At 44.8% G+C, this 13,435-nt stretch overlaps 1 protein-coding gene across 4 annotated transcripts in view; it reads right to left on the reverse strand.

Annotated features, from left to right (window-relative positions):
- AGBL1 (AGBL carboxypeptidase 1) overlaps window positions 1–13,435 on the reverse strand; it is a 411,962-nt gene that overhangs the window by 214,596 nt on the left and 183,931 nt on the right. For all 4 annotated transcript variants that reach the window (XM_081838750.1, XM_081838751.1, XM_081838753.1 and 1 more), the window contains one exon: window positions 159–288. In XM_081838750.1, the coding sequence (XP_081694876.1) occupies window positions 159–288 (130 nt within the window). The remainder of the gene's footprint in view (window positions 1–158; window positions 289–13,435) is intronic.

Genomic DNA, 13,435 nt, shown 5'->3' on the forward strand with positions numbered 1-13,435 from the left:
TGGGTTGGTTTGCCTTTAAATGTGAACTAAATCCAATGTATCATTCCACTCGGACCCCATGTTGTGGTGGAGGGCCACAGGTCCCCCACCTCTGCAGCAGAGGTAGATAATAGTCTAAAGATAGTTGGGCAAAGAAAATATGAACGACAAAGACTCACCACTGGAGTTCGGCCTTGAGTACTGAGATAGTAAAGGAGGCCCTTTGTGTGGTAAATGGTGGGCTGGCATGCTGGACTGGGATTCAGCCATCGCCTATTCAAGTCATCCGCGCTTAAGGAGCATCGTTGGCTAGAATCAAAGAAGAAGAAGAAATCTAAGAATGAAAAAAGAAAAAGATTGAAAACCGCAACTCGGTAATCCTCACAAAAGGTGTTGAGAGCCAGGGCAGGCTTGGCTACTCACACTGTTCTTTATTCCTGCACACTTTCAATTTTGATGGAATTGAATGAAGTCAAATCTCCAGAGTTGTTTATTTTAGAAGCTTCATTTCTGTGCTGTATTCATTATCACTTTCTTTGCCTGCTGAGGCATGTACTGTTGGACTTAACAATATTAGGGGCAGTCTTATTTTTACAGCGAGAGCAATATATGTAATTCAAAAAGAGACTCTTTATTGTAAAATACTTTGCAAACATCCGTACCTAAGAGATGCTACACAGGAGTGTTGCTTTAAATAGCTCCCTGTTGGCTGTATAATGCGAGTGGGACTCTATGGTGACGCATTTCTCCCCAGGTACAACTTGACCAGGGCTGAAAATTGGCCTCAGATATCCTGAAATATATTCTAAACTTGCAGATACCCAATGAAGCTGAATACTGGAAGCTTCAAGACAGATAAAAGAAAGTACTTCTTGACATAGCGGAACTATGAAACTAGCACCCACAGGAAGCAGTGGTGGCCACCAACTTTACAAGAGGATTGGACCAATTCACAAAGAATAAGTCCAAGCATAATCTTCAGCCTGGGGGCCATGTTCCCTGGTAGGGAGGTCCAGAGGTCATGTACCAGTGGCAGAGAAGGTGTGATTCAAAAGTGGGGAGAGCATTGGAGGTGATTCTTACCTTTGATCAGTAGCTTGTACATTCCAGTCATGCAAAACCCAGGTTTTCAGAGACACACACACCACACATCCCTCCATACTCCTTGCATACAAGCAATTGGCTTTATCATAGTTCAGTGACACATTCCAACCAAGCAAAAGCACTCAAGGGAGGGTGTGGCCTGTGAGAGAGGAGGCGTGGCCTGTGAGAGGGGGTGTGGCATGGGGAGCATTATGGCCTGAGTTCCAAAGGCCAACTAGGGAGGCTAGAGGGTAGCTTTTGGTCCTTGGTCTGCAGCTCCCCAGCCCTGCTTTAACTGCAGCATCCAGAGTGTTTGAACTGGGAGTCATTTGCATAGCAGCTTATGTAAACCACTGCTGGATTATATAGTCTTTCTGTTGTGTACAGCCAGAAGGGGCTCTCCAGTTACTATATCCAAATCATTATCTAGTTTTGTAAAATATTAATGGTCTGTACTGAGCACAAAGTTACAGGCTTTATAGATTGCCAGAAGTATTGAGGGTTTTATTTCTCATTCTGCATAAAGCAATTTATTACATACTTTGCCGTTTGCTTTGTTTTTATAATAATGCCTTAATTTAACACCTTTTTTTAAAGGAAAGGCAAATGTGCTTGAGGCTTTCTTCATTATTATTTTTTTACAGCATCACAAGTTCCACTAGAGCATTATTCCTTTCTCTCGACTCTCCTTCTTGACCCTGCAATTTTAGTCATTTGCCTCCTTACAATGTATGCTGTAGATAGTAAAGCACTTGCAGTTTCTCATCCTCAGTGAACTGGAATCTGCTATTAATGAAAAATGGTACATTCAGTACAGCTGGTGTCCATCTCATTCATACTGGCTGGGGCTGGTGGGAGGTCCAAAACATCTGGAGGATTCAGGGAGATGCTCGAGGGCAGTGGAAGCTAACGTCATGCCCTGCAGATGTGGCTGGATTCCAGCCCCCAACCAGCCACAGCCAACATAGACCATGATCAGGATTCAGGAACCCATGAACCAGCCTGATAACTGAGTCAGACCATTGGTCCATCTAGATCAGGATCATCTACAGTGATTGGCAGCAGCTTTCCAGGGTTCCAGACAGGGATTATTCCTAGCCCTACTTGCATATCCACCAAGTGTCCCAGAAAAAAGGTACATCCCATATTTACATGTGAGATCGGGGTGGCCATTTTAGGTGGCCTACTCTCGCCCAGAAAAAAGTGCTTTTCATAGAATAGAATAATAGAATTTTAGAGTTGGAAGGGACTCTAAGGGTTTTCTAGTCCAACCCCCTGCAATGCAAGAATCTCAACTAAAGCATCCATGTTTTGGGGGGTGAGAGGGCGGAACGGGACTCATGACTCGCCTGGGAGCATGTCCTGGAAGATGCACATCCTGAGTTTTTTTTTTAATCTGAAAAAGTTGGACAGTATGTACTTGGAGACGCCAAGGATTGGAACTGTGAACTTTTCCATGAAAGCAGATTCTCTACCAAGAAGCTAGAACTTCTTCCTTCTTCCTCCTCTTCCAGTGTGTGCCAACAACCAAGCAGAGTAAACAGGAAGCTTCCTATGTTCCTATGAATTTGATCCTGTTGTTGTTGATGATGATGATATTTCCCCACAAATAAACAGCTATATCTTTTTGGGCTTATTGTCAAGGCTCAATTACTACAGCCACACTGAGCTGAGGAAGATGTTGTCAATATGCATTCACAAGCTGCTGTACAAGACAATGGAAAACAGGAAGTTGCCTTATATTGAGTCCAACCATTAATCCACCTAGCTCAGTATTGTCTACAATGGCTGGCAGTGGTTCTCTGGGGTTTTAGTCAGCAGTTTTCACCGATCCTATCTGGAGATGGTGGAGATTGAACCTGGGACCTTTTGCATGCAGAGGAGATGCTCTGCCACTGGGTAAAGGACCCCTGGATGGTTAAGTCTAGTCAAACTGGACTATGGGGTGTGGTACTCATCTCACTTCAGGCCAAGGGAGCTGGAGTTTGTCCACAGACAGCTTTCTGGGTCATGTGGCCAGCATGACTAAACTGCTTCTGGCACAACGGAACATCGTGATGGAAGCCAGAGTGCATGGAAATGCTATTTACCTTCCCGCCACAGTGGTACCTATTTATTTACTTGCACAGGTATGCTTTTGAACTGCTAGGTTGGCAGAAGCTGGGACAGAGCAAAGGGAACTCACCCCGTCATGCAACCTCAAACTGCCGACCTTCTGATTGGCAAGTCCAAGAGGTTCAGTGTACCTCACCATCTCATGACCAAGGGGGCAGTGGCTTCATGGGCACCAGGTGACAACCTTTACAAGGCCCATTGGGCTCATGGGAACCACACTGGTGATCTATCTGGGTTAGAGTGTTGAACCTGGGCTCAAATCCCCAGTCAACCAAGAACCTCACTAGGTGCCTGGGCCAGTCACTGTCTCTTAGCCTACCCTAACTCCCAGGGTTGTTGTGGGGATTAAATTAGGAGGGGAAGAACTACAGATGCTCCCTTGAGCTCAGGAGGGATATAAATGCCACAAATAAATAAACGAACCACTGCCTTGTGGTGATGGTGGGGGTTAAGTTCTCCTTGGGAATGTGATGTGCTTCTTTTAAGGTGGGGAGGAAGAGCAATAGCTTCCTGCTCCTTTGTGCTTCTACTGAGAACACGGCCCAGAGATTCCATAATGTGCCGACACAAAGCTCTCCTTCCCCTTGTTCCTTGGCAGGAGCCATTTAGCCGCACATTGCATTGATGCTGCCCCATGCTGCTCCAAAGGCATCCTGGTGTGTACTTGCATCTCTTTCCCTTCTATAGATATTCTTGCCCACTGCCGACACTGCTTTCCTCACTCTTATTAGGATGCGCAGTGAATTGCAAAGCGGCTCTCCAGCTATCAAACACAATATGTCCCTTTAGATTTTTATAGCTGGCTGTGCCCCAGGTGCTATTATTATCAGTCCTAACATCACTCACTCCATATGATGGGCCCTGTCTTTCTAGTTATCTGTAATGGGCAGAAGATTTTGGAATCAGTTTTATCTCCCTGCTGCAGCGGCATTTTCTCCCTAAGAAGTGACTCGTGAATTCCCTCCTGCTCTCTTTCTCTCTCTCATTCTCTAGTGTTTCATTCTCTTCCCTTTTGTATTATGCCTACTGTGGTTTTTGGTCTCCTTATCAGTGTCTGCATCTGAATTTGTCTTTGTTTCCCTCCCTCCCTCTCTCTATTTGTCTTTCCCTTTCTCACTTAGTGTTTCTTTTGCTGAATCCTTCTCTCTCTCTCTCTCTCTTTCTTTCTTTCTTTAAAAAAAAAAACCACAAATCTTTTCCTTTACCTGTAGCCAGTTCAAATGTCAATCCTATATAGCAGTCCTCACCAACCTGGTGCCCTCTAGATGAGCCACATTCACACCTTACATTTAAAGCACTGTGATACCACTTTAAACACAGCCACGGCTTCTCCCAGAGAATCCTGGGAAGTGTAGTTTGTTAAAGGTGCTGAGAGTAGTTGGGAGACCTCAACTCCCCTCACAAAGCTACAATTCCCAGAGCATTTAATAATCTATCCCTCTGCATGAGAAACTCTGGGACTTCAGCACGGGAGTAGGGGGTCTCCTAAGAACTTTCCGCATCCTTAACAAACTACAGCTCCTGGAATTCTTTTGAGGAAGCCATGACTGTGGAAAGTGGTACCATAGGTCACATTCACACCATACATTTAAAGCGCTGGGTAGCTTCTGATATTCATACACTCTCAGGACAGTTCACACCAGGGGTAGCCATAATTGCACTCTCCAGATGTCTGATGGGAGTTGTAGTCCAACAAGATCTGGAGTGTACTGCATCAGCAACCCCTAGCAAAGACCATTGTTCAGTGGCAGAGGGTGGGAGCGGGTGGCACTGTGGCCTAAACCACTGAGCCTCTTGGGCTTGCCGATTGGAAGGTTAGAATCATAGAATCATAGAATCAGAGTTGGAAGAGACCACAAGGGCCATCGAGTCCAACCCCCTGCCAAGCAGGAAACACCATCAGAGCACTCCTGACATATGGTTGTCAAGCCTCTGCTTAAAGACCTCCAAAGAAGGAGACTCCACCACACACCTTGGCAGCAAATTCCACTGTCGAACAGCTCTTACTGTCAGGAAGTTCTTCCTAATGTTTAGGTGGAATCTTTTTTCTTGTAGTTTGGAACCATTGCTCCGTGTCCGCTTCTCTGGAGCAGCAGAAAACAACCTTTCTCCCTCCTCTATGTGACATCCTTTTATATATTTGAACATGGCTGTCATATCACCCCTTAACCTCCTCTTCTCCAGGCTAAACATGCCCAGCTCCCTTAGCCGTTCTTCATAAGGCATCGTTTCCAGGCCTTTGACCATTTTGGTTGCCCTCCTCTGGTGGTTTGAATCCCTGCAATGGGGTGAGTTCCCATTGCTCTGCCCCAGCTCCTGCCAACCTAGCAGTTCAAAAGCACGCCAATGCAAGTAGATAAATAGGTACCACTGTGGCGGGAAGGTAAATGGTGTTTCCGTGCGCTCTGGTTTCCCTCACCGTGTTCTGTTGCGCCAGAAGCGGTTTAGTCATGCTGGCCACATAACCCAGAAAGCTGTCTGTGGACAAATGCCATCTCCCTCAGCCTGAACCAAGATGAGATCTATTAATTGCTCTACCCATTTTGAAAACACTTAAACAGTTTTAACAATGAGATCACAAGTAGAGTTCAGGGGAGGCTTGTCTGAACAGGTGTCTCTTCAGGTGCTTGTGTGATGTCACAACAGGGATGGGCCCTCTCATATTTCAGTAGGGAGGGCATTCCACAACTCATAAGAAAAATCTTATGTTGCCACAAGCCAACAATCATCAGGCCATGACAAAATTAATCAGGTCCCATCAGCTGATCACAATGCCCTTCATGGGAAGTGAAGTAGAATACTTATTTTCAGGTAACTGGTGTGGAGATTTAGGGTGTTGTATGTATGTAGCAGGCAGTGCAGATCCCTCAGCACTAATGTGATATGTGTCTGATGAAAATATGAACAGAGTGAACCCCCCACACCTTTAAAAGGGCTATATTTAACTTGCTAAGGGGCCTATAATCAGGGTATAAACTTGGAAGTTAATGTGGTGAGCTTCCTCCATATTTGAAGGAGAATGGGAAGTTTATTGAGTTACCCCCATGACAGTAATTGTCACAGGGAAGCTGATCAATTGTGCCATTCCCTTTGAACAGACCTTTGTGCCTTCCACACATAAAAATCCAGGGAGGATACATAAATGTGAATTATTTTATGCTTAACATGATTTAATGCAGAAATATTTTTTCAATCTGCGAACAGCAGAGAATACTGTGATTAGGCAGTTGGGCGTGTTCTGGGAGGCTAAAGAGCAGGCTGGGAAATGAATCAACATTTTTTAAAGCATGGAGAAAAAGAGGAGAGGTACAGATGGAAGGGATCCCTTTTGTCATTCTCTCCCTGAAAATGTGGTTACATGAGACAAGATGTAAAATATAGCAACTCCCGAGGTTGTTTTCTAGCAGATCTTAACTGCAAGTAGGGATGGACAGATCAGTCTTCCAGTTTTGCACCTGTTCATTCATTAGTCAGTTCCATCCTGTTTTCACAGGATTCTGCTTTTTTAAAAAAACACTTTTGGAAATCCACATTTTAATGTATTGTACCACAAAATACACATTTTTGGTATGCGTTTTACCATAAAATGCATTTTCACTTGCAATTTCATATGCTTTCCGAGGTGAGTCGAGAACTCCGGAATAACAAAGGTTAACTTCGATCTGATTCAGGATGTGTGAATTCCATTCAAAATGCAAACTGGAAGAAAACTTCCGGCATCTTTTATACACAAGATGTTCCCTTAGATGGCCTGGCTGTAAGCCTTTGGGAGGGGGACTATTGTAGGGTGTGTGTGTTTTCCTCTTCTTTTTAAGCTGTTTTGGTTCTAATGTGATATTTTGACTGGGCACTCCAAAGAAATACATAAAGTTGCCCTTTCTCCTGATAATAAGCTGCAGCTTTCATTTATCAAAGAGCAAGTTCTCCCCTCTCAGCAGGAATGCCATTTAGGGAAGGCTGTGTCTCTTGTCCTTTGGATTCCCGCCCCCACCGCCCCTTAAGAGCTTATTTCTGGCTCACTCTTGGGTTCTTCATACAGACTGACTGGTCTTATACATAATTCAACAGGCCTATGGATTACAAATGTCAAATGTACAGATGCTTTTTAAAAAAGTGATTGTCTCATCTTCTCTGTAGTGATTGTGTAGAGTGCTTCAAAGAGAAAAGGAGAAGCATTAAAAATGCACTTAAAACATACTGGTTTGGGGCAATTTAACCACAAAGTATCACTACACCTCTTAAGAATAGCCTGTTGGATCAAGCCAATGGTCCATCCATTCCTGCATCCTGGATTCAAAGTGGCCAATCAGATGCCTGTGAGAAGGCATCAAGCAGGACAAGAGCATCCTCCCAACCTGTGGTTTCCAGCAACTGGCATTCTGAAGCGCTACACCCTGCCATCATGGACCCAGAGCATGTTACCACATGTGGTTCCTCCTGCCTACCCTCTTGTTCTTTTCAGATCTCCTCCCACAGCCAGACCTGAAACTGCATCCTTTTCTCCTTCACCTTGACTGAAAGCCATAAAACAAACCTTTAAATGTTTTGTGAGTTGTTTTTCGACCTTAAGCCAAATGCCATTGTATCTTGGGGTAGTAAAATGTCCCCTAAACACACCAAGGTTGTGGCCTTGGAAGGAATCTGCTATCCTATATTAGTTTACATTTGAGAGAGAGAGAGAGAGAGAGAGAGAGAGAGAGAGAGAGAGAGAGAGAGAGAGAGAATGAGAATCTTATAAGGTGTGTTGCATCCCAATAAGTGAGCATGGATTGAGCCAAAAGCAGGGAGGGTAGTGGAGTAGAAATAAATAAACAGCTTGCTAGGGACATTCTTTTGCTATTTCCATGAACAAAACTCTGCATGGAAACTTAAATATTCATCCCCAATTCAGTTTTTTCTCAGACTTTCGCCCCTGGTGCTTTATATATACAGAAAAAGGAAATGGTAAGCAGTCACTATTGAACAGGTGACAACATCCTAAGATAGGGTTGAGGAACTGGTGGCCTTCTAAATGTTGTTGAATTCCAACTCCCATCATCTTTGGCCATTGGCCATTCTGGTTGGGGCTTATGGGAATGGAGTCCAGCAATTTCTGGAGGGCCACAAGTTCCTCACCCCAAGTCCTAGAAGGACTATCTGCTTCTGTGGAAATTCTGCAATAAAAATTGCACCAGGTTATAACTGCAAACCCAAGGCCTGAAAAAGTCATTTACACTGAAGTTGGCTGGGGGAAACCCAGCCAGATGGGCAGGGTATTATTAATAATAATAATAATAATAATAATAATAATAATAATAATAATTTATTAGAAAGAACATAAGAGCTGGGTTAGATCGGACCAAGGGTCCAACTCATCCTGTTCTCCCCAGTGGCCACTAAGAAGTCCAAAAGTGTAGTGGAAATAGCCCTCCTTGATTGCTTCTCCCAACAGCCAACAATATGCAAATGTATAACCAACCGATAGGTTAAAAGATAGACCAAAAGACAATATGTTATTCAGCCAACAGCCCTGGCAAAATGCACAACAGCTTTTTAGCAACTATAACAAGAGATCACCATATATATATCTCTACAATATTATTAGCAGCATACGCCGGGTCAGCCTAGTGTAAAGCTGCAGAACATCTCCTGAGACTTTTGTCATTTCCTCCTGGAAGTCATCAGTTCTGCACCTGGGGCAGCCAAAGGGCTTTCATCAGCATGACACTCAGAGGACTCTTCACCCTGATCGACTCGAGGAGACAGAGATAGGTGATGCTGTTGCTTTGCCAAGGGATTACAACACTTCAGACCATTGCGAGCACACATAACAAAACACAGCTGGAAAGCCACAGGGCATGAGCAGGTGTTTTTCATGAAGGAATCCCTTCTGCTCTGCTTAGTTGCACACCTCCTTTGTCTATGCAATCCCACCACCCCAGCACTAGAAGAAGCTAACAAGACTTGGGGGCTGGGGCGGACCTGTCGACTCCACACATAATCATGGCAATAACAAAATAAGACACCAGCTGGCTGGTCAATGCAGCATCGCTAATAGAGCAAAAAGGCGCATTTCCGCACACAGTCAAGATGCAAGAGGGTTTAAGAGGAAGAGGCCAGGCCAGGTCAAAAGGATTCTGCCAAGATGACTCACACAGCTCTACTCCCATTCAAGATTAATGGTCTGCTTGCAATCCGGAGCCTAGTCAACTGTTCCAAAGGCACAGAATCCCCAGGGAGGACCAAATGTTTCCATTCTTTCCCCTGTCAGCTGTAAAGCTAGGAAGGAGGATTCAAGTCTAGCCTCCCCACTTGCAACACTTCACAGATGAAAATAAGGTGCCGCTTTTACTTCTTATTGTTAGGTCAAGGTCACCATCGCGTACATCCCCCACAACACACGGCCAAATACTCCTCCATTTGCTGTATGCGGGGTGATGTCCAACTGTGGGAGTCTACTTGGGCAACAGCTATTCTGCTAGCAGGGATCCCATTCTCAGCATAGCATCTAATGGGTGTCTTGCAATTGCAAAAGGGGTTGTCCGATCCCTGGTACAACTGCAACTTCTATACCTAATAATAATAATAATAATAATAATAATAATAATAATAATAACAACAACAACAACAACTTTATTTATATCCCGCCCTCCCCAGCCAAAGCCGGGCTCAGAGCGGCTAACAACAGTAAAACGATAAAACATTCTAAAATCATTTCATTATAAAATTAATTCCAATCAAATTAATGGCAACCATTGGGCTAGAGGTTCTGGGAGGATTGCCAAAGGAGGGAGCCAGGCTGTGCCTTGGCCAAAGGCCTGGTGGAACAGCTCTGTCTTGCAGGCCCTGCAGAAAGATGTCAAGTCCCGCAGGGCCCTAGTCTCTTGTGACAGAGCATTCCACCAGATCGGAGCTACAGCCGAAAAAGCCCTGGCTCTGGTTGAGGCCAGCCTAATCTCTCTGTGGCCTAGGACCTTCAAGATGTTTTTGTTTGAAGACCGTAAGTTCCTCTGTGGGACATACCAGGAGAGGCGGTCCCGTAGGTACGAGGGTCCTAGGCCGTATAGGGCTTTGAAGGTTAAAACCTGTACCTTAAACCTGATCCTATACTCCACTGGGAGCCAGTGCAGCTGGTATAGCACCAGGTGAATGTGATCTCGCAGCGAGGACCCCGTAAGGAGTCTCGCTGCAGCATTCTGCACCCGCTGGAGTTTCTAGGTCAGTCTCAAAGGCAGCCCCACGTAGAGCGAGTTACAATAATCCAGTCTGGAGGTGACCGTCGCGTGGATCACAGTGGCTAGATCAGGGCGAGAGAGGTAAGGAGCCAACTGCATAGCTTTGCGGAGATCAAAAAATGCTGCCTTTGTTATAGCTGCAATCTGCGCCTCCATGGAAAGGGTTAAGCATTGTGCGCTACCTCTAACACCACTGCTTGTGCAACCACTTGTGCAACAATGTAATCTCCTCTTGCACTAACATTGCATTGGATCTTGTTCCCTCTGTTTACTCTGTTTACTTTTGGGCACAACTCTGCATCCAGTTTTAATATTGCTTAATATTATTTTAATATTGTTGAAGTCAGCTGGACCCTCACCCTCCCAGTTCTCTCTTAGCTCATGCCTTCCTTCATCTGCTAATATGAACTAACAACTGAGTTTCATTCAACATTAAATGAGCCAGAATATTGCTGAAGAGAATTTTCTGGGGGGAAACAGCTGGAGAATTTCATCTATCTCCACCACACCATACTACCCCAGCAAGAATATTTAGCAAAATGTCCCTTTCACCCCTCACAAATAGCCATTTTTGCTCAACCCTAATTTTCTTATTATACAGTCATCTAAACTCATCAGGTTTCTGAAATGGGGTTTGCTTGTACAAGGCATGTTCCACTTTTTTCACTTTTTTGTGCTATGTCCTACCCTGAGGTCTGCTGACAAAGGGTGGGATATACCTTATTTAATTATATCGATAACATTTCCTCTTTAAGAAACAATTCAGTGTAATATTAGTTTTTATTTACCCCACCTTTCCTCCAAGGAGTTCAAAATGACATATACACCTGTCCCCACCCTCACCTTTATTTTAATCCTTCAACAACCCCGCAAGATAGGTTAGGCCAAGAGAAAGTGACCGCCCCAAGGTCACCCAGTGAGCTTCATAGCTGAGCGGGAATTGAACCACGATCTCCCATGCCCAGCACTCTAACCACTACCCCAATGCATCTTATTTCGCTCTTGATTCCTTGGGGTTCCTGCAAGTGCTCTTGCAAAAAATAAATGCACTAAAGAAATAAAAAAAATCCACCTCCTCCTGCACACACAAAAATCAGAGTTTTAATTTATAGGGCTCCAGAATTGGGGCTGAGGCACTGCTTGACAGGACTGACTTTCTTGCCCCTGTCAGCCTCCTTCCCAAGTCTCATGGGGCTAGCAATTTTACACAGTGCTGACCATCGGACAAAGAGGCCTCTGCCTCTTTCAGACAGAGCTTTCCCCCCTTCTCCCTCCTCATCTATATTTCAACCAGCACACAAACGCATCAGAACTCATCTTGCCAAGTGACATTTGGCTGCCAACCAGCTTAATGATGCCGCTGAAGGTCTCCTTCCTGCTTACGAAGGGGAGACGTTGCACCAGTGGGGAGGGGGGGCAGCGCCTTCCCCATTCCAGCTCCCACTAATGAAGGCTCGGTGCATAATGCTTCCTCTCGGGCAAACGCTCTTCTGAAGCATTACTTTGTCAGCTCCCCCTTGCCTCTCGATAGCTTGAACACACTGCCACTAATTAGCGTAATGAGGTTTCGGTGTTTCACCTTCTATGTCTGACTGAGTTTTGTCATGCAGGATGATCCTTTCTTCTCAAGATAAATGATGCAGAGTCCAGGCCCCCTTTTACTCAGCGCATGTCTCACTGCAGCTTCTCCGCGGTATTTACCATTGCAGGTCTGGTCCTGAAACCGAATGGTGGATTTGCACGTGAGCCTATCCTACAAAGGTTTGTGGAGGAGAGGGATCGTGCATCGGCGTGGAACCATTTCACATCTTTCCAGCTGAATTATGACCAAAGATGGAAAGAAGGAGAGGCACCAACGAAGGGAAAACAGCTTCTGAAAATGATGGCATATGTGGAACTGGCAAGATGAGCAGCAAAGAGTGGAGACCAAAATGACGAAAAATTCCTTGAGGACTGGAATACTTTTATTGCATTTATTGTATTTAAAGAATTACTGGAGTGAGATGAAAACATGAGCGGGACTTGAAATATAAGCAACAGTGTTAATTATTAAGATAAATGGGCTAAAATGGATGTGTTGAATAGTATATGTGAAATATGCAGCATTCAAGGTAAATATGGAAACCATGGAAGGGGAGGACGGGAAGTCAATGGATAAAGTAATTTATGGCCTATGGTTTTTTTAAGGAAAAGATCAATAGATAAGTGGGCTTTTTAATAATAATAATAAAGAATTACGTGATCATAAGGACATAAGAAGAGCCTGTTGGGTCAGGCCAATGGCCCATCTAGACCAGCATATTTTCTCACGGTGGCCAACCAGATGGGAACCAGATGTGGCCAACCAGATGTGGGAAATCTGAAGGCAGGACCTGAGCACAAGAGCACTCAGCCTACCTGCAATTCCCAGCAAGTGGCATTCAGAACCATTGCTGCCACCTGTGAAGACAGAGCATACCCTTCAGGGGTAGAAGCCCAACTGATAGCTTAGTGAGAGATTCAAACATGGGACATCACTTGTGAGATTTCAAACCAGCAGAGAAAGAAAACCTCCAGGGATGACAGTATTTTGAGTTCAGTGTGGGTATCCTACCATCTGCTGGAAAACTGGAACTCGGAGGGTTCCTCTTCCGTTCTTTCCATATTGGCACCATCCCTCCTTCTCTTCCTAACTGCAAGAAATCCAACACCCTTTGGCCAAACCAAGGGCTCTTGGCTCACAACATTTTGTGTGAAGATAAGTGGTAGGAGTGTGCAACACATTTCGAGAAGTGCACACTGAGGAGTGGAAGGTGAGCGGCCAATGCTTGCACACACACACACACACACACACACACACACACACACACACACATACTGAGCACCTTCCATGGAAAATGCCTGAATAAATAATGGACCTATTAAGTTATCCAGCTTGATACCAGAGAACTGAAAGGTGACTTGGTTCTTCCCAACAAGGCATTCACAGGGTTTGGACATGATTTACAGCAGAGATGGCCACCAGCTGCCATGCAAGAGGAGACACTGCACTTTCCCTGTAAGTA

The sequence above is a fragment of the Podarcis erhardii genome, assembly GCF_964252035.2.
Source record: "Podarcis erhardii genome assembly, chromosome: 14".
Taxonomy (NCBI): domain Eukaryota; kingdom Metazoa; phylum Chordata; class Lepidosauria; order Squamata; family Lacertidae; genus Podarcis; species Podarcis erhardii.